We start from the raw sequence: 20,406 nt of genomic DNA on the forward strand, positions 1-20,406 counted from the left end.
TAGAGCTCAAAGCTAATTAATATATGTTGCACATTCGTTGTATTACTTTGCTAATTAAGCATTTCGGTTTCCTGCTATGTGTCTAATTTTGTTAACAACTATACGCTGGTAGAACTCTTGGTGTAATTGTGTTATTTGGCCCAATTAGTTTATGCATGATAAGGTGTTTTCATGTGAAAATGTGATTTATCTTTCATTTGTCTACACATGCATGTTACAAGAGGAAAGCATCCAACTGATCAACACGTGAACTTTTATTGTTTTTATTTAAGTTTTTATTTTTCCCCTCAGGGATTTAACAGTTGGGGAGTTTAGAGATGGAATGTTAGGTTATTATTTTGTCTTTAGATTCACTCGTTCAAGGCTTATTATTGTAAAGATTGAAGAAATATTGATGAAGATGAAGAAAGAATTCTGCAGAAAACAGAGAGAGCTCGAGAGTGTATGAGAGAAAAAAACTCGTATTTTCCTTAATGATCAAGTAATATTTTACAGTGTACACTTATACTGTTTTAACGGTTTTTTAATCTTGCAATGTAGGCTAACCACCTGGATTACATTTGTGCTCTTGATATGTTCTTCACTTGGATCCTTATCTTTGTCACTCTTACAATTATTGATATGGACTAGGCCAAGTTCCGAACAGCAGCTTCACTTTTTCCATTTTCTTTGTTGAATTTGTGTTCTTAATTCTTCAAGCCTTTGGCCCCATATGTGTTATGGTTCTATGAATACACAATGCTTTGAAATTTCCTTGAGAATTTAACAAGAAGTTAATTATTTATTCTTGGCCTTCTGACCAAACGAGATGACTTTTCAAAGTAATTTGAGTGTTCCCCAAGACCACCAACGTTTCTCTGCCACGTATAACTCCGAGAGCATGAATTTCCAACATTGGATCCACTAGTGTCCGGAGCTTAAGGATCTAAAAATCTGGACTTTTGATTTGTGCGGAAAAGAAATTAGAGTTGTTAGAATTAAATTAAATTATATATATCTGTCTATCTCAGATACATGAACCAACAAGACTAAGACAAAGTGGTAGGTTTATATGAAATATTACTTATGGTCAAATAAGACGGCATTACAATTCGTAATCTCCATGTAACCTCCTTTACAGACTGCTTGGAGCCCACGCAAGTTTGAACTGCATCCAACCAGCAATATATTGCATCCTCCAGACCAGAGTAAGAAGACAACCACAAGCAAGAAGAATATGGAGGAAGTGAAGGTAATAGGATTCTGGACAAGTCCATATGTTTACAGGGTTATATGGGCTCTGAATCTCAAGGGTATCAAATATGAGTATCTGGAAGAGGACATTTTTAACAAGACTGATTTGCTTCTTCGCCATAACCCGGTGCATAAGATGGTTCCGGTGTTTGTCCATGGAGGAAAAACTATTGCAGAGTCCATGATTATTCTCGAGTACATCGACGAGACATGGCCGCAGAACCCTCTACTGCCAAATGACCCTCACGCAAGGGCCGTGGCTCGGTTTTGGACGAAGTTTGGAGACGACAAGGTAATCCTACCCGCCCCCCGCGGACTCTACCCCCCTTTGACATAATACGATGTCTTCACTGACTAGTTTTCTTTTGTGTAATTCAGAAGCAAAACTTTATTAGATTCTACAAATCTGTTGGCGAAGAGCTAGCAAGAGCAGTAAAAGATGCCCAAGAACATCTGAGAATCTTAGAAGAGCATGGCCTTGGTGAGAAGAAGTTTTTTGACGGAAATGAGATCGGAATGACAGACTTATCTTTTGGATGGATTGCATTCTGGTTTGAGGTCATGGAAGAAACGGCTGGTGTAAAAGTGCTGGACGTCGATAGCTTCCCACGCTTGCACGCATGGATTAAAAATTTCAAGGAAATTCCTGGGATCAAAGGAAATTATCCTGATCCAAGTCAACTGCTGGCCTATTTTAAACGCCTAAGGGAGAAGTTTACGAAGCCAGCGAATTCTTGATACCCAAGTCTTAATATACAAGAACCAAACACGAATAAAGGTTCAAAAGTAAGGAGTCATATCATATATAAAAAAAAATATGCAATAGCTTGTGCATTCCATACCTCAATAGTTTCAACCACATCCAGTGTAATCTTCAAAAACCCTACATTAACCGTCGAATCATAAAGGTTTTAAGAAAATGAATTTGCATTCACAGTGTACTTTCTCTGATCAATGAAAATTGTCGAGGTAGAAATTGGGCGTCTTTTTCTTTCGAATAATCAGACTGCAAGCAGATCAGGCTCTGTAAGTGAACGCATGCTGGGTTGTGGAGCTTAGCTTTGTGTATTCTTAGCACTCGCTTCTGAGAGTAAAGTTTCGAGTTCACCTGTTCGGTATAACTTCACTGTGTCTGCATATCAGAAGTAAGAGCAACATTAGACATTAAAATAGCTTCCCTTTGTTTTAACTTTGTTCTTTTTAAGATTTTCCTTTGTCACGGAAGATTTTATAACTAGCCAGCACGGCCGACACAAAGATATACAACTGCTGACCCAAAAAGAGACGAGTTCGGGCATCTCAACAATACAAGCTAAATTTTTGTTATTGTAGCTAGCCAAATGACCCACATGTTAATTTGGCTAGCCACCACGTTCCAAAAATACTAACTATTTCAGCTTAAGTTAAAATATTTATTTTCCTAAACAACCCAAGCCCTTTTCTCTTGAAGCCCACGAACAATGTAATTGTATAGTTTTCAATACAACAACAACAACAAAGCCTTTTCCCACTAAGTGGGGTCGGCTATATGAATCCTAGAACGCCATTGCGCTCGGTTTTGTGTCATGTCCTCCGTTAGATCCAAGTACTCTAAGTCTTTTCTTAGAGTCTCTTCCAAAGTTTTCCTAGGTCTTCCTCTACCCCTTCGGCCCTAAACCTCTGTCCCGTAGTCACATCTTCGAACCGGAGCGTCAGTCGGCCTTCTTTGCACATGTCCAAATCACCAGAGCCGATTTTCTCTCATCTTTCCTACAATTTCGGCTACTCCTACTGTACCTCGGATATCCTCATTCCCAATTTTATCCTTTCTCGTGTGCCCACACATCCCACGAAGCATCCTCATCTCCGCTACACCCATTTTGTGTACGTGTTGATGCTTCACCACCCAACATTCTCTGCCATACAACATCGCTGGCCTTATTGCCGTCCTATAAAATTTTCCCTTGAGCTTCAGTGGCCTACGACGGTCACACAACACGCCGGATGCACTCTTTCCATCCAGCTCATATTCTATGGTTGAGATCTCCATCTAATTCTCCGTTCTCTTGCAAGATAGATCATAGGTAACGAAAACGGTCGCTTTTTGTGATCTTCGCTAGATTGCTCCGGTCATTAGTGTGGATAAGTAAATAAATGGATAGAGATAGGAAAGCAAACACAAGATGTACGTGGTTCACCCAGATTGGCTACGTCCACGGAATAGAAGAGTTCTCATTAATTGTGAAGGGTTTACACAAGTACATAGGTTCAAGCTCTCCTTTAGTGAGTACGAGTGAATGATTTAGTACAAATGACATTAGGAAATATTGTGGGAGAATGATCTCGTAATCACGAAACTTCTAAGTATCGGAGTGTGGTGTCGTCTTGACTTGCCTTATCTGTCTCATAGGTAGATGTGGCATCTTCTCTGGAAGTACTCTTCCTCCATCCAGGGGTGGTATCTTTAACTGGTGGAGATGCACAAGGTAATGTATCAATTTCACTTGAAGCTTACTTGTAGTTTCAGGCTTGGTCAAGCGCGATACAAACCATGTAGTAGGAGTCCCCCAAGTCGCCGAGCTAGGGGGTCTGCTGAAAGAGGTGACAGACAAGGTAAGCAATCAGAGCTCCGACTGATTGTTCACCTTCTCCCCATCTTGCAGCAGCATGAAGGATAAAGAGAAGAAAAATGAGAAGAGATGATATGAGATACTTTTGCTTTTGAAGAAGTAACTTTCCACAGGCTTATTCTTGAACTGAGCTGGAGGGTTTTCTGGTTTCCTCCAGAGTATAAGGCCGACAGAAGAATTTGAGGGTCAAAACAAGTCCATCAAATCTAGAGTACGTTCCACCCTGCTGATATGGGATACTTTTGCTTTTGACAGAGTAATGGATGTATCGGCACGTGTGCTGTTACGCTTGTCTCCACATGCTTCCTTGTATCCTTCGCACTTGCCCTATCTGTTCCTCAAGCAGATGCGGAATCTTCCCTGGAAACATAAGATGTTGAAGATGAGTACTCGAGAGCAATGCCAGGTAAGTAATCAGGTAAGGGGTTCCAGGCAGTCAGTTCCTGGCTGGAAGCTTGATTCCAAGTGCTGACTGATTGCTCTCTTTCTCCTTGTCTTGCAGGTAAAAACAAGGTCAAAAGAAAAAACAGGAAAAAAGCATGATATGGGATACTCTTGCTTTTAACCCTGATGATATGAGATATTCTTGCTCTAGTATAGCTTGTTTGCAGAGGTATTATCGGGGGGAAAGAAAGCTGAATATTTCGAAAGGCTTTGTTGGGAGTGCCCTCTCAGATATGATGAAGGGTTGAGCATTTTTGCAGGTCTGCCTGTCCGTTGGGGATGGAGGTCGACATATATAGGAGTCTCCCTAACAACAAGTAGTAATGCTATTCCTTTACCCTGCTTGGTCATAGCACGGTAGTGGGAGCTGCCAGTTTCACATGTTTTAACTCTGTCAGAGCACTTTGAAAAAGTGGTCTGTGGTATCTGGCTCTCGAGATTCGGAGAACGATGCCTCTTCGATTTTTGAGAAAGCAATCATGTTGGGGGTCTGACTCTCGAGATTCGGAGAGCAGTGTCTCTTCGATTTTTGAGGAAGTAATCATGTTGGGAGTCTGGCTCTCGAGATTCGGAGGGCGGTGCCTCTTCGATTTTGGAGCAAGCAATCTTGTTGGGAGTGTTGTCTCGAATGTGAGTAAAGGTTGGACATGTTTGCTAGTCTACCTTGCCACGAAGCACAAAGGTTGACACATAGGGACTTTCCAATTATCCAGCAATGGTACTGTTCCTTTACCCTCTCTTCGATTTTGAGAAAGTAGTCATGTTGGGAGTCTGGCTCTCGAGATTCGGAGGACGGTGCCTCTTCGATTTTGGAGCAAGCAATCTTGTTGGGACTGTTTTCTCGAATGTGAGTAAAGGTTGGGCATGTTTGCTAGTCTACCTTGCCACGAAGCACAGAGGTTGACACACAGGGACTTTCCAATTATCCAGCAGTGGTACTGTTCCTTTACCCTTGTGGGTAATAATATGGTAGCTAGACCTTCAAAATTTATGGGTCTAAACTTTGTTAGTGCTGTTTCTTTGCTATTCTTTTACCTTTCTTGGTCAGAGCGATATAGTGGGAGCTACAAGCTTCACGTGCTCAACTTTGGCAGAGAACTTTGGCAAAGTGATCTGTGGTACCCATGAGTTATTGTTGCGTGTGGGAAGTGGGTGATTGAACAGTAAGATTCATGTGCTTTCTACTTCACCAGAAGTCTTCGACAGAATGCCCATAATTTCTGCAAAGCTGAGTGTGCGTGTGACAGGTGCTGACAAGGCTAGAAAAGTAGGTGCCTCTTTGATTTCTGAGATCGGCCCTCGTGGTCTCTGAGCAGCCCAGCTTTTGAGAAAGCGAGCGCCTCTTCGATTGATTCGGAGAACGGTGCCTCACCGATTTTTGAGAAAGCAATCATGCTGGGGGTCTGGCTCTCGAGATTCGGGGAGCAGTGTCTCTTCGATTTTTGAGAAAGTAATCATGTTGGGAGAGTGGCTCTCGAGATTCGGAGGGCGGTGCCTCTTCGATTTTGGAGCAAGCAATCTTGTTGGGAGTGTTTTCTCGAATGTGAGTAAAGGTTGGGCATGTTTGCTAGTCTACCTTGCCACGAAGCACAGAGGTTGACACACAGGGACTTTCCAATTATCCAGCAATGGTACTGTTCCTTTACCCTCTCTTCGATTTTTAAGAAAGTAGTCATGTTGGGAGTCTGGCTCTTTAGATTCGGAGGACGGTGCCTCTTCGATTTTGGAGCAAGCAATCTTATTGGGAGTGTTTTCTCGAATGTGAGTAAAGGTTGGGCATGTTTGCTAGTCTACCTTGCCACGAAGCACAGAGGTTGACATACATGGACTTTCCAATTATCCAGCAGTGGTACTGTTCCTTTACCCTTGTGGGTAATAATATGGTAGCTAGACCTTCAAAATTTATGGGTCTAAACTTTGTTAGTGCTGTTTCTTTGCTATTCTTTTACCCTTCTTGGTCAGAGCGATGTAGTGGGAGCTGCAAGCTTCACGTGCTCAACTTTGGCAGAGAACTTTGGCAAAGTTATCTGTGGTACCCATGAGCTATTGTTGCGTGTGGGAAGTGGGTGATTGAACAGTAAGATTCATGTGTTTTCTACTTCCCCAGAAGTCTTTGACAGAATGCCCATAATTTCCGCAAAGCTGAGTGTGCGTGTGACAGGTGCTGACAAGGCTGGAAAAGTAGGTGCCGCTTCGATTTCTGAGATCGGCCCTCGTGGTCTCTAGGGAGCCCAGCTTTTGAGAAAGCGAGCGCCTCTTCGATTTCTGAGATCGGCCTTCGTGGTCTTTGAGCAGCCCAACTTTTGAGAAAGCAAACGGCTCTTCGATTTCTGAGATCAACCCTCGTGATCTCTAAGCAGCCCAACTTTTGAGAAAGCAAACGCCTCTTCGATTTCTGAGCAGGCGCCTCTTTGATTTCTGAAGCTCCGTCGAGTGCAGATTTTTATAGGGGCTGGCATTAAGTTCCAAAGCACACTTGAATCTCCACCAGTAGAAGCTTCATTCTTGCACTTCTAAGATCTTGATTTGTCCGACCTCTTCTCTCTTCAACACCTTTGAAAATGTCTGGCCCCTCCGACCGTCGTTTTGACTTGAACCTTGTTGAAGAGGCAGCCCCGCCTTCTCCAGACAACATATGGCGCCCATCCTTCGTCTCCCCAACTGGTCCTCTTACCGTTGGGGATTCCGTGATGAAGAATGATATGACCGCTGCGGTGGTGGCCAGGAACCTTCTCACTCCCAAAGATAACAGACTACTTTCCAAACGGTCTGATGAGTTAGCTGTTAAGGATTCGCTGGCTCTCAGTGTTCAGAGTGCAGGTTCTGTGTCTAATATGGCACAACGCCTATTTGCTCGAACCCGCCAAGTTGAATCATTGGCGGCTGAAGTGATGAGTCTCAAACAGGAGATTAGAGGGCTCAAGCATGAGAATAAACAGTTGCACCGGCTCGCACATGACTATGCTACAAACATGAAGAGGAAGCTTGACCAGATGAAGGAAACTGATGGTCAGGTTTTACTTGATCATCAGAGATTTGTGGGTTTGTTCCAAAGGCATTTATTGCCTTCGTCTTCTGGGGCTGTACCGCGTAATGAAGCTCCAAATGATCAACCTCTGATGCCTCCTCCTTCTAGGGTTCTGTCCAGTACTGAGGCTCCAAATGATCCCCCTCCGGTGCCTTCTCTTTCTGGGGCTCTACCGACTGCTGAGACTTCTCCTAAGCAACCTTTGTGAAGGCTCCCTCTTGTGTGTTTATTTTGACTCATGTATATGTACATATTTGTAGCTTATCGGGGATATCAATAAATAAGTTTTCCTTCATTTCAACGCATTGTGTTAAATACACCAAAGCCTTCTTCGCTAAGTTCTTTGAATTTTCTTTTGTTGAAGCTTGTATGTTGAAGCTTTCTGAGTGGAGCATGTAGGTTGGGGTAGTGTTCCCTTAATTTCCCGAGTGAGGAAAACTTCTTGGTTTGAGACTTGGAAAATCCAAGTCACTGAGTGGGATCGGCTATATGAATCTTAGAACGCCATTGTGCTCGATCCTGTGTCATGTCCTTCGTTAGATCCAAGTACTCTAAGTCTTTTCTTAGAGTCTCTTCCAAAGTTTTCCTAGGTCTTCCTCTACCCCTTCGGCCCTGAACCTTTGTCCCATAGTCGCATCTTCTAATCGGAGCGTCAGTAGGCCTTCTTTGCACATGTCCAAACCACCGTAACCGATTTTCTCTCATCTTTCCTTCAATTTCGGCTACTCCTACTTTACCCCGGATATCCTCATTCCTAATCTTATCCTTTCTCGTGTGCCCACACATCCAACGAAGCATCCTCATCTCCGCTACACCCATTTTGTGTACGTGTTGATGTTTCACCGCCCAACATTCTGTGCCATACAGCATTGCCGGCCTTATTGCCGTCCTATAAAATTTTCCCTTGAGCTTCAGTGGCATACGGCGGTCACACAACACGCCGGATGCACTCTTCCACTTCATCCATCCAGCTTGTATTCTATGGTTGAGATCTCCATCTAATTCTCCGTTCTTTTGCAAGATAGATCCTAGGTAACGAAAACGGTCGCTCTTTGGTATTTCTTGATCTCCGATCCTCACCCCTAACTCGTTTTGGCCTCCATTTGCACTGAACTTGCACTCCATATATTCTGTCTTTGATCGGCTTAGGCGAAGACCTTTAGATTCCAACACTTCTCTCCAAAGGTTAAGCTTTGCATTTACCCCTTCCTGAGTTTCATCTATCAACACTATATCGTCTGCGAAAAGCATACACCAAGGAATATCATCTTGAATATGTCCTGTTAACTCATCCATTACCAACGCAAAAAGGTAAGGACTTAAGGATGAGCCTTGATGTAATCCTACAGTTATGGGAAAGCTTTCGGTTTGTCCTTCATGAGTTCTTACGGCAGTCTTTGCTCCTTCATACATATCCTTTATAGCTTGGATATATGCTACTCGTACTCCTTTCTTCTCTAAAATCCTCCAAAGAATGTCTCTTGGGACCCTATCATACGCTTTTTCCAAATCTATAAAGACCATGTGTAAATCCTTTTTCCCATCTCTATATCTTTCCATCAATCTTCGTAAGAGATAGATTGCCTCCATGGTTGAGCGCCCTGGCATGAACCCGAATTGGTTGTCCGAAACCCGTGTCTCTTGCCTCAATCTATGCTCAATGACTCTCTCCCAGAGCTTCATTGTATGACTCATTAGCTTAATACCCCTATAGTTCATGCAATTTTGTACGTCGCCCTTATTCTTGTAGATAGGCACCAAAGTGCTCGTTCGCCACTCATTTGGCATCTTCTTCGTTTTCAAAATCCTATTGAAAAGGTCAGTGAGCCATGTTATACATGTCTCTCCCAAAACTTTCCACACTTCGATTGGTATATCGTCTGGGCCTATTGCTTTTCTATGCTTCATCTTCTTCAAAGCTACAACCACTTCTTCCTTCCGGATTCGACGATAAAAGGAGTAGTTTCTACACTCTTCTGAGTTACTCAACTCCCCTAAAGAAGCACTCCTTTCATGTCCTTCATTGAAAAGATTATGAAAATAACCTCTCCATCTGTCTTTAACCGCGTTCTCTGTAGCAAGAACCTTTCCATCCTCATCCTTGATGCACCTCACTTGGTTTAGGTCCCTTGTCTTCTTTTCCCTTGCTCTAGCTAGTTTATAGATATCCAACTCTCCTTCTTTGGTATCTAGTCGTTTATACATATCGTCGTAAGCCGCTAACTTAGCTTCTCTGACAGCTTTCTTCGCCTCTTGCTTCGCTTTTCTATACCTTTCACCATTTTCATCGGTCCTCTCCTTGTATAAGGCTTTACAACATTCCTTCTTAGCCTTCACCTTTGTTTGTACCTCCTCATTCCACCACCAAGATTCCTTTTGGTGTGGGGCAAAGCCCTTGGACTCTCCTAATACCTCTTTTGCTACTTTTCGGATACAACTAGCCATGGAATCCCACATTTGGCTAGCTTCCCCCTCTCTATCCCACACACATTGGGTGATTACCTTCTCTTTGAAAATGGCTTGTTTTTCTTCTTTTAGATTCCACCATCTAGTTCTTGGGCACTTCCAAGTCTTGTTCTTTTGTCTTACTCTTTTGATATGTACATCCATCACCAACAAGCGATGTTGATTAGCCACGCTCTCTCCTGGTATAACTTTGCAATCCTTACAAGTTATACGATCCCCTTTCCTCATTAGAAGAAAATCTATTTGTGTTTTTGACGACCCACTCTTGTAGGTGATCACATGTTCTTCTCTCTTCTTAAAGAAGGTGTTGGCTAAGAAGAGATCATATGCCATTGCAAAATTCAAGATAGCTTCCCCATCCTCGTTTCTCTCCCCAAAACCATGGCCACCATGAAAACCTCCATAGTTGCCTGTCTCCCTGCCCACGTGTCCATTTAAATCTCCTCCTATAAATAACTTCTCCGTCTGAGCAATTCCTTGCACCAAGTCTCCAAGATCCTCCCAAAATTTCTCCTTCGAACTCGTATCCAACCCTACTTGAGGTGCGTACGCACTAATCACATTGATAAGTTCAATGTTTAGCAAAAATTTAACTCTCTCTCAATCTCTCCTCCTAGCTAAATCTAGCTAGTTAATGTTCACAAAGTTAAGATAGCTAGTTATTTAGCTAGCCTGTCGGAGATTTGGTTTTTCTGCATTTTTTGTTAAAGTAGCCAGAAAGTCTCATTTCACTAGGCTGTTGGAGATGGTCACTACATATTTGCCTGTGTTTCTTAACTTTCTTGTCACATTGGTCTTCTATGTTTTTAAGAGTGTATAATCAATTGCCCACTCGTGAAAAATACAACAACAACAACAACAAAGTCTTTTCCCACTAAGTGGGGTCAGCTATATGAATCCTAGAACGCCATTGCGCTTGGTTTTGTGTCACAAAACTGTTTTGCTAAAAATACAAAAAAAAAAAAAAAAAAATGCAAAACTGTTTTGCTAAAAACCAGTGCCATAAAAGAGACGACCATTCATGTAAGAATATGATACCTGTACAACCACCAATGTGTTTCCCACCTGCATGGAAAGGAACAGAAGTATGAGCTTCTATTATTAATTTATTATTAAACAACCATTAAGATCAATAGTAGAAATTGCAATATGAAAAACTTATAATGTGTTCGAACCCATTAGTCGGTAGTATCTTTCTTCAGATAGTGCCTATTAGTGAATGAAGCTACCGTTGAGAAATCGTACTGAGGATGGGATTACTATGAAGTCAAAATCTAACAAAATGAAAATTTCTTTTCTAATTAAAGCTTACCGTATTGCTTGATCTTGAATTTTTTTATCCATTATGAGATTTACATTTAACTTCTAAAGTATAAAGCAAATACTGACTCAGACCTTTCACTGAGTGACCATTAACAGGGGGCTAGAGACAGATAATATCACAATTTTCTAGCATTGACTCAAGATATCGCCAAATTGTTAAAGGACCCAAGAAGTTTCATTTCTATTCCGGCAATTGCTCAGTAACAAAATAAAGAGTGAAAAGAGAGTTCAAGGAGGTTTCTTTAGTCTTTACTTTTGTTTGTAACCTTGGAGGATGAGATTCAGTGTTTGAAAAGAGAAAAAATGAAGGGAATATAACCTTGAGAGTGAGTGTGGAGAAAAGAATGTATAAAAGGAAGATTGCGTATTTGAGACGAGAAGAGAAAAAAGGATTCAGCAATTCACCTTTTCGTTAACATTCAACGCCGAACTACATCTAGATAACATCCACAAGACAACGACTCTAGTTTTGTTGGAGGTGATAAACAATTTGTTGCTCAAAGATTACATTCTTCATCAACAATGGGTGATACCGTTGCACTTATCAGCAACTGTGTATAATAAGTATTAAGGACAACTGAAATTGTACAAAATTGCAATAAACATCTCGTTGAGATACTTTCTAGAATAAATATTCTTTCTAAGCTACGTGGAGCCGCAGCATAAGTAGCCTAAAATACCGGTCCACCCTTGGATCCATCAAATGAATCCAAGGATGGGAGCTCAGGTTGTAAATTGAACATGTTCGAGATTTTTTAGATTAACTAAGAATTACAAAGAGTTGCTTACCAATAAAAACATTTGGGACAGTATGTTGTCCTGTAAGCCGCTCCAATATCTTTTGTAGCTGTGGCCCTTGGGGACCTGAACAAGAGAAATAGCTTTCAAATTCAGCGATGGAATCAAACACGATTCTTCAACATTAAAACAAAGCCAAACAGATGCGTAACCTATTAAATTCGGGGAACAAAAACCTTTGAACTTTGTGTATAAAAGCAAACTTATTTTCTTGATTCTAGAAGCATTATTTCGATCATTCTGAAATCCCCAGAAACGTGAGGACATTCCTACAACCTTTCCGTTCGAAAGGCGAATGGAGCTCACACGTTGATCTCGAATACTATTCACTATTCACACCTTCTACACATGTTCAGCAAGCCTACCATCAAATTTTCTATTCCAAATATTCTACCACATTGTGAAACACAGAAAACTAAAGCTCAATTAACATTCACATTAAATCTAAGGACTGAACTGCAAACTCAAGCATTGCCATGTAATGGTAAAAAAATCGTACCCAGTTCATCCAATTCAATCACGATCGGCTCCACGCCAAGCCTTTTGAACAACGTTTTCACCTCAGACGAGTATCTTCAAACACAATTTCCAAAAAACCGAATTCAAAATTTCTCGAAAAGAAACCAAATTTACACCAAGATCAAACACCCAAACTGCAAATTTACGAAATTTAAAAGCACAGGAGATTTGATAAGATGCACTCACGAACACCAAGTTTTGGAATAGACGACAACTGGGTTCTCATCCACCGTCTTCTTAACGCTCTCTTCGAGCCGAGACCCGAAGGAGGAGGAAGCCATGGCCTGAACCGACATGGGTCTCCATCGTCTTGAGCTGCCATGGACGCTGGAAAGGCTGGTGCTCGAGCTGCCTCCCGTACTGTTATTGTTGCTGAGGGGAAGAGAGCAAATGGATGACTTGTTTGCAGAAGAAAGAATGCGAGCTGAATTTAGAGAAACGGATGCGAAATTGGTGAGATTGTATGAGACTGCCATTGCTGTTGCTGCTGTCTCTCTCTATCTCTCTCTCTCTCTCTCTCTGTGGCTTCAGCTTTCTTGGGAGCTTTTTGCTTGGCTTTTCGGCCTATCTACCGCTCACTTTGCTTGCTTCCTCCGCCTTTTTTTGTGTGAGAAATGAGAATGCAAAGGTGAAAAGCTGTACAACCGGTGAAGGAGAAATAAAATTTCTCCAAGGCTTTGGGCAGTTGGACTGGGGAGAACGAAAGCCACAGATGCAAAGCATTGACCTGCAAGAAGATATGGACTTATGGACCTTTAGGTTTTTGTATAAGGGCCATCTTTGGGAGCTTGTATGTTTCTTTGGGCCTAGGTCCCCTTCTTTATTTTATCTTCTCAATTTTGATAAAGATTTAACTCCCTCTTTCTACCCGAAATAAACACTTGGATAATTTCGGGTAATAATCCGGCTATTGAACAAACATTCGTTCTTAGAAAAAAAACATGTACTATAAACATTCCGTTAATATCTTGCCAACAATACATCCAGACATTTTGCAGATGCATTTTCAATAACATTTATGCATGTTCATTTTTTAATCAATATCAGACGTCTTACATAGAGCTTTATTTTCTAAGAAAGAATAAAAAGAAGTGTTAGATAAGTTATACATTTTTATATTTGTGTATTTCAAGCAATAGATATAACCATTTTGCTTGTACAACTACGATCACCTTTGTATGTTATTGTAGGCTTTGTCCTTCTAGATTAGTGGATTCTTGGAGGTCATCAAGTACACCCCCATGTGTGTATACTGTATAGGATTCATCACTTAACCATTGACAACCTCCTCTATATCCGACTAATGTAAGTATAGGATTATGTGACCAGCGACGACAGAGTCTTTCTCCTCTGTATCCTGGTCATGTGAGTATAACACTTATCACGTGACTGGTGACATCTAAGTCTTCCTCCTCGTCAATATATCCCCAAATAGATGATGACAAACTATGATATCAGCTCCTTCGTATTTGTAAAATGTGTATGATCTGCTTTCATAACAAAATGTGCCTATTTACCAAATTTTCCTTATTATTAAATTGCATCTTCATCAGATATCCATGCATATCTTAGTAAAGCCAAGAACCCCATCAATTTTCTGTCTCGCTGCTATTTAATTCCAAACCAAAGCATGATAAATAATGATACAACAAATGTATGAATTGTGTCTCTGTGTTCGGCAAGGCTTGCTGCATGGTCAGGGACTCATTGCTGGCTGGTTTCAGGCTTAGGGTTGCAAAGGACTTGCACTCGTCTCTTCACTGCATGAGTAGTCAGTGACTCTGTGCGTGCATGGTCCATATGGGAATGGCACAACCTCAATCATGGAAAAGGGCAGTTTATGTCCCACATTTCAAATATAGCCAAAACTCCACTTGAAAATACCTAACTACCCTCAAAACCTAATGGTAAATGTCAGTTCTAATTTTGATAGATTTGAGGATTTTGCTAACTATACCCTCAAAATGATAAATGTCAGTTTTTATCATTTATAGCCAAAATTTGTTTGTCCCTAAATTCATACATCTCAATTTTTATAAAAAAATTTAAATATAGCCAAAACTCATCTTGAAAAGACCTAACTACCCTCAAATAGAGAGGGTTTTGTCAACTAAGAAATGAATAAAAATTTACCATGCTCCTCTTTTTACTTTTCTATATTGGGAGAGGACAATAATCAATACCCTAAAATGAAAAGAAAAAAAAAAGAAAGAATAGAAAACGCCATCTCTTTGGTGTTTTGTTTGTTTTTTATTTTATTTTGGAGGGTATCTTCGTATGTTGATGTGAATGTTTTGCTATATTTAAAAGCTTTTATAAAACCTGTTAATTATGAATCTAAAAGTTAACATTTGACTATTAACGATAAATTCTTACAGAAAAACCGAAAAAGAAAACATAAGATGTATGGATGACATTTAAAGAGACTAACTATGTGACAGCCTCTTTCAAACAGAATCTAGATTCCAGCAAACCACTGCACCACTCAATTCAATTGTACTTGGAAAGTACTAAACAGTGCATGCAGATGGAGTTCGTGAAAGCAACATGACATTTGAAAGAGAATCTACCTCTTTATTGGCTAATTTCAGACTCTGTCTTAATTTGCTGCCTGTTCCTGATTGATATATTTAGGGTTATGATCAGAAACCCTACTGGCCCAAATGAAATGAAGTGATGCATATCTTTTACTTAAGATCCAAAATCCTCGATGATCCATATAGGTCCACTAACACCAGCCTGTAATAGACATGGCATGTGAAGGAACACAAAGTCTGATGTTTCACTTGTGCAACAATCAAAAGAGAAATTAATAGTGATGTGATTGCGGCAGAGAAGAACCGTGGCCATCCCCATGTGTTATTTTTAGTGTTACTGGCAGAAAATGTCCGTTTATGAAGAAAATGTTGGAAAATAACAGAGAGAGAAGAACAAAAAAAAATAACAAAGGCTCAGTTTCCTCAGGTGAGTTGAGGTTGTGGTGGTGAAAGACTTGAAAGAGCATCATTCATTCTTTCAATTGAAATCATTTTTGGGATTCTGAATCAGCTGCAGCATGGGGTTCTCATGTGGGGTGTTTTTTAGAGACTTCGTTTTTTCTGTATGGTGGAAAACAAAAGCCTAATGGATGCGTTGCCTCAATACAGTTTTTGACTCAATGGATAGGATTTTGTGTGTGTAGTGAAGAAGTTGAGGTTGCACTTAATACGAAGAATAGCCTAACTTACTTATAAACTCATGCAAAGTCTATCCTTTCATCAATGTGAGATTCATTCTCTCTCAACACGGCCTTTCACGTGTGGCGATTTTTCAAGCCTAACACGTTACAAATGGATCGATGACGTGGAGCATGTGTGGCCGTTAGACTTAGACTTTACACGTGGGACAACTTGCTATGATACCATAAAGAGTTGAGCTTATACCATAAAACCGATTGGCAATATGGGGAGTAGCTCAACTTGCTTATAAGCTCATACAAGGTCCCTCCTCCCATACATATGAAATTCATTCTCAACATATGTGTGAATGTTCTTATTATATGTATGTCAACTTGATCATGCAAAGACGATATCATTATGACCGTATTTCAAGTCAATCACGCACTGCTTCATATACGCAAAATTTGAATTACATGACAATGTGTGTTTGATTTTACTTCCACAATGACATTCCTAATGTAGGCAAAATTTAAACTACATGACAATGCATCATTATCACCATCATTTGATTCGATGCGTGATTGATTTTACTTCCACAATGACATTCCTAGCTATATCTGATCTTTTGTCTTTGTACAGAAAACGGAAGATACTGATAGCCTGGTTTCTATTTGTGTAAATTTGTCCTACAATCTGTCTTCTGTACATTGAATCAATTACATTGATATTTTCTGTTACTAGAGAATATTGCTGCAACATAAAATGGGTAAGAACTAAGTAAAGGCACATGGAAATTAGTTAGTATGATATATTCAAAGAAGTTTTTTGTCCCCTTTGATTCAGTTAACAAATACTGAGGGTGACATATTGTCTTTACCAGAATGGTGAAGCATAGAATGTGTAACAGTGTAAGAACAGATTGTTGGATATATTTTTTCACAGAAAACAAACTTTATGGGTGGCTGCAGATACAAATATTTTTCTGTGGATGATAGGAATTTGAGTTGTTTTATTCACGTCCAGAATAGAACCAGCTCATTTTGTACTACTATCAATATCCCTTCATAACTTCTTAGTCATTATCATACGTATGCCATATCCAAATATAGTTTCCTAATCTATTGCCCAACCACCGAGTACTTCTTGGTTGACGTACCAGTTTTACCATTCATGCTATAATGCTTGTATATATTTATCAACAATTCTATACCCTAAATTCATGTATTACCAATCATGTTATCTATTGATATTATAACATGTGAATTAGTATACATCACATGATCGTCCCACCATCACACTCAAAAGTTTATCCATAACACCAACCTCATCATCTGTTCGATAAGCTTTAGCTTTCTGCTAATATCATTACATGCATAATGCCCTCCCCTTTTCCTCCTACCTGAGCCATTTAAAAGTTTTTCAGAAATGATTACCAGCCAAATACATTAGTATTCTGGCAGAAAGGTATAGTTATTGGCTTCCTTTACCTAATTAAATATGTTTAAACAATTAATTCTCACACAACATTACAAATTATCACTCCAAAAGGTAAAAGATTTGAACTGCATTCCTTCAATTTCTAGATATTGTTTTACAGAGAAGATTTAACTGTAAGTAATTTTCATGAAGGGCTTTGTGGCTCCTATCCATGTGCAGAGGCAACAGAGGCTTAATAAACTTGTATTTTTATTTGATCATTTAGTTGGTCAAACCTCGAAGATAATAGTTGTTAAAGGGAATGGTGTTTGGCTAATTATCTAGAGAGAGAGAGAGAGAGAGAGAGAGAGAGAGAGTTGAGTTTGCATTTTTCCATTGATGGGTCCTACCCATCTGATGATGGATGCTTATGGCAAGTTGCCAACCTCAAAAACTTTGAATTAGCGGGTTATCCTTTTTTTTTTTAAAGAAAACTAACGAAAAGAGTTTGAAAACTTTGAGTTTTAATGATAAGGATAAAATAAAGAGTATAGTGAATAGTACCAGATTTGACTTTTTAATGTAAAAATATGGTTTTTCGTTAAAGTGAACAATGTCATGGACTTTTCGTTAAAACTCCCTTTTTTTTAATAGGTTTTTGGGGAAAACATGGGTTTAAGCTGATTTAGTACTATTTTTAGAGCTATATTGTTTCAAGTAGTTGTTCTTGGCTGAGAATTAGGAACCTTGCACATGAAAAACCAAGTAAAATTAATGCAAGGTGGAGAGGAAGTGGGAGAAGGAACTCGTTGATGTACTTCTCCAGGCACCTGAGTTTGAATCATTATTTTTGTAAACTATACAAGTTTAAAGTAGAATATCGATTGTATAAAAAAAAACATTTGAACTGAGTATTGTATGTAGTTCTGATCGTTTAATAAGACTGACATTTCTAATTGTATTTAAAAAGTATGTGATAAATGGGGTAAGACAATAGAAGGAGAATTGGAAATATGTGATTGAACTTGATCATTGGATTAATATGATACAAGAGAACTGTATGGAAATTCAGAAGAAAAAAATAAAAATAATAAAAAAGAAGATAAAAAAAAAAAGCCTCATCATCCTCAGTATACAAAAATGCCCAAACATTTCCAATACTTGGGCCTTTGGAGAGGGCTCTTTGTCGCTGTGCTATCTGTTCGTTTTCTTTCCTTTGTGTGATATACAGTAAATTTTTTTCTTTTTTCTTTTACACCATGAGAGTTAAGTGTAGGGTTAATCTTCTGTACGGATAGGTAAATATTTTTAGAACTGGGAAATGCATCTTCTATGGCAAGCTGTGGTTCTCTTTTTGACCTGCTTGGTTTCTCCTTTCCACACATTACCAATGTCTTGTGCAATTCTCATGGCATCATTTGATGCACCATTGAGCCCTCTCCTTGTGAATCCTACTGCATAAAGTCCTGCGTTTCCCTTCCAACCGTGGGGAAATGGCTGCTTTGGGAATCCATTCTTAGAGAAGAAATCACCTTCCTTTTAAACATAGCACAAAACAAGATTAGTCACTAGTCCAAAACCAACAATCGAAGTCACCATGAAAGTTTTTCTCATCAACGGTCGTATACAAACGCTTTTTGTCACACCATTCTCAGTTGACTTGTCACGTCAACAGGTGATTTGACAGACTTTGTATACGACCAAGTTTTAAACTTCAAGAAAGAAAAAGACGAGTTTGGAACATTTTTTTACCTGAAGCCAAGAAGGGACATTGCTGCGGTATCCGGTGGCTAGAACAATGGAGTCGATTTCGAGGGTTTCGCCATTGACGAGCTCGACTTGACCGGTTGAGAACCTGTTGATTCCAGGAACAACTTTAATTCCACCGGACTTGATTTTGCCCAATGCACCAATGTCCAAAACAGGGGTTTTTCCTTCAACGTTCTTCATCTCCATTGGTCCCATGGATGGCCTTTTCAGCCCGTATTTTTCAATGCTTCCGAGCACTAACCATGAAAACATCAGCAGGAACTTGTCAGCCAACCAAACTGGAAGCCATTTTAACAAGAAAACCGCCAATTCGAACGTCGATCTTCCGAAGATTTCTCTAGGCATAACATGAACCTGTAAAAAAACAGAGCAAGAATTATTAGAATCCCATTAAATATTAAAACTTATTAAAGAAAATTAATGCCTCGTTTAATAACCATTTTGTTTTTTAGTTTTAAAGTACTTTTATCGAAGACTTACCGAACTTCTAACCACCATTGATGGGAAGGCATTGTGGTTGCAGAGGTCAAGAGAGACTTCCATGCCGGAGTTTCCACACCCAACAACAAGCACTTTCTTTCCCCTGAAATTTTCACCAGACTTGTACTCACAAGCGTGAATAACTTCACCTCCAAACTCCGACAAGCCATCGATTTCTGGCACGACACACTCAGCATTTTCGCCTGTGGCCACTATGAGCCACCTGCAAATATACTCAACCTCGGACCGGGTCGACTCGGTTGAGGTAACGGTCTTGACTCTCCAGAAACCGCTTGTCTCATCGTACCTTGCTGATTGAACGCAGGAATTGAACTTTGGGTTGATCTCAAAGTGTTTTGCGTATGACTCAAGGTAGTCGATGAATTGTCGTTTTGTTGGGTACTCAGGGAAGTCTTCTGGGAATGGAAGCTTGGGGAGTTGGCAAAATGCTTTTGGAAGGTGAAGTTTGAGCCTGTCGTAGGTACGTTTTTGCCATAGTGATGCTATGCACTCGGCTCTCTCAAGGACGACAAAGGGTACTCCTTGGTCTCTGAGACAGGCTGCCGTTGCCAAACCTGATGGTCCGGCCCCAACTATGACTGGACCATTGATCATGATACAACGGCGAGCAAAGAAATCTTCATGATCCGCTAATCGAAACAAGTTCTCCATGTTTATGATCAAAGAAGTAGTTCAAACACTAAAAGTGTGAATTTTGTGGGATTTTGAGTAATGGGTTTCAAGCACAACACAATTTGGGATTGTTTGTTGTTGTAGTTGAAAATAGATCAAAGATCTTGAGAATTTTGAAAAGGTTTTGTAAGTTGAGGTTTGCAAATGTAGACAATAGAGTGTGAGTTTGGTTTGGAGGGAGAGGAGGGGGTGGGGGGTGCTTATATAGATGAGAAGTGCATGTGATAGGAGTGTGGGGAGTTAAATGCACTTCCAAATCATAAGCATTTGTTTTTTGTTTATTTAAAAAAATAATAATAAACAATATTTCCTAATATTATTTTATTAGATCTTGCATAAAAATATTCAAGAGACTTGGAATATTTTTTTGCAATTATTTTATTGGATTATTCTTTTCTTGGGAAAGTTTTCATCACTACCAGTCTACCACAAGATGAAGGGCTTTTTATATTTTTGTTTGATAATCTTT

At 39.9% G+C, this 20,406-nt stretch overlaps 3 protein-coding genes across 3 annotated transcripts; 1 reads left to right on the forward strand and 2 right to left on the reverse strand.

Moving 5' to 3' along the window:
* The first annotated feature begins 1,097 nt into the window (after window positions 1-1,097).
* On the forward strand, window positions 1,098-2,209 carry LOC126622739 (probable glutathione S-transferase). Its single transcript, XM_050291474.1, has 2 exons — window positions 1,098-1,525; window positions 1,612-2,209. The coding sequence occupies exons 1-2, from the start codon at window positions 1,217-1,219 to the stop codon at window positions 1,969-1,971; spliced, it is 669 nt and encodes a 222-aa protein (XP_050147431.1). The 5' UTR covers window positions 1,098-1,216; the 3' UTR covers window positions 1,972-2,209.
* On the reverse strand, window positions 2,007-13,129 carry LOC126622743 (glutaredoxin-C5, chloroplastic-like). The gene is made up of 5 exons (XM_050291479.1): window positions 12,607-13,129; window positions 12,401-12,474; window positions 11,893-11,967; window positions 10,819-10,845; window positions 2,007-2,365 (listed from the first exon to the last, which is right to left on the reverse strand). Exons 1-5 carry the CDS (start codon window positions 12,894-12,896, stop codon window positions 2,289-2,291), a joined length of 543 nt encoding a protein of 180 aa, XP_050147436.1. The 5' UTR covers window positions 12,897-13,129; the 3' UTR covers window positions 2,007-2,288.
* A 4,859-nt stretch (window positions 13,130-17,988) lies between these two features.
* Window positions 17,989-20,201, reverse strand: LOC126622732 (probable indole-3-pyruvate monooxygenase YUCCA8). Its single transcript, XM_050291467.1, has 3 exons — window positions 19,245-20,201; window positions 18,747-19,118; window positions 17,989-18,530 (listed from the first exon to the last, which is right to left on the reverse strand). Exons 1-3 carry the CDS (start codon window positions 19,914-19,916, stop codon window positions 18,303-18,305), a joined length of 1,272 nt encoding a protein of 423 aa, XP_050147424.1. The 5' UTR covers window positions 19,917-20,201; the 3' UTR covers window positions 17,989-18,302.
* Window positions 20,202-20,406: the final 205 nt, after the last annotated feature.

Source organism: Malus sylvestris, chromosome 5 (genome assembly GCF_916048215.2).
Source record: "Malus sylvestris chromosome 5, drMalSylv7.2, whole genome shotgun sequence".
In the NCBI taxonomy this organism is placed as follows: Eukaryota; Viridiplantae; Streptophyta; class Magnoliopsida; order Rosales; family Rosaceae; genus Malus; species Malus sylvestris.

Bases quoted from the DNA above. Each gene is read 5' to 3' on its own strand.
- LOC126622739 (XM_050291474.1), top strand. From the start codon at position 1,217: ATGGAGGAAGTGAAGGTAATAGGATTCTGGACAAGTCCATATGTTTAC. The intron at 1,526-1,611 runs GTAATCCTACCC...TGTGTAATTCAG, and splicing joins CGAAGTTTGGAGACGACAAG to AAGCAAAACTTTATTAGATT.
- LOC126622743 (XM_050291479.1), bottom strand. From the start codon at position 12,896: ATGGCAGTCTCATACAATCTCACCAATTTCGCATCCGTTTCTCTAAAT. The intron at 12,475-12,606 runs GTGAGTGCATCT...TTGTGTTTGAAG, and splicing joins TATTCCAAAACTTGGTGTTC to ATACTCGTCTGAGGTGAAAA. The intron at 2,366-10,818 runs GTATCATATTCT...TCTGATATGCAG, and splicing joins ACACATTGGTGGTTGTACAG to ACACAGTGAAGTTATACCGA.
- LOC126622732 (XM_050291467.1), bottom strand. From the start codon at position 19,916: ATGGAGAACTTGTTTCGATTAGCGGATCATGAAGATTTCTTTGCTCGC. The intron at 19,119-19,244 runs GTAAGTCTTCGA...GTTTTTTTACAG, and splicing joins CAATGGTGGTTAGAAGTTCG to GTTCATGTTATGCCTAGAGA. The intron at 18,531-18,746 runs GTAAAAAAATGT...TATGTTTAAAAG, and splicing joins ATGTCCCTTCTTGGCTTCAG to GAAGGTGATTTCTTCTCTAA.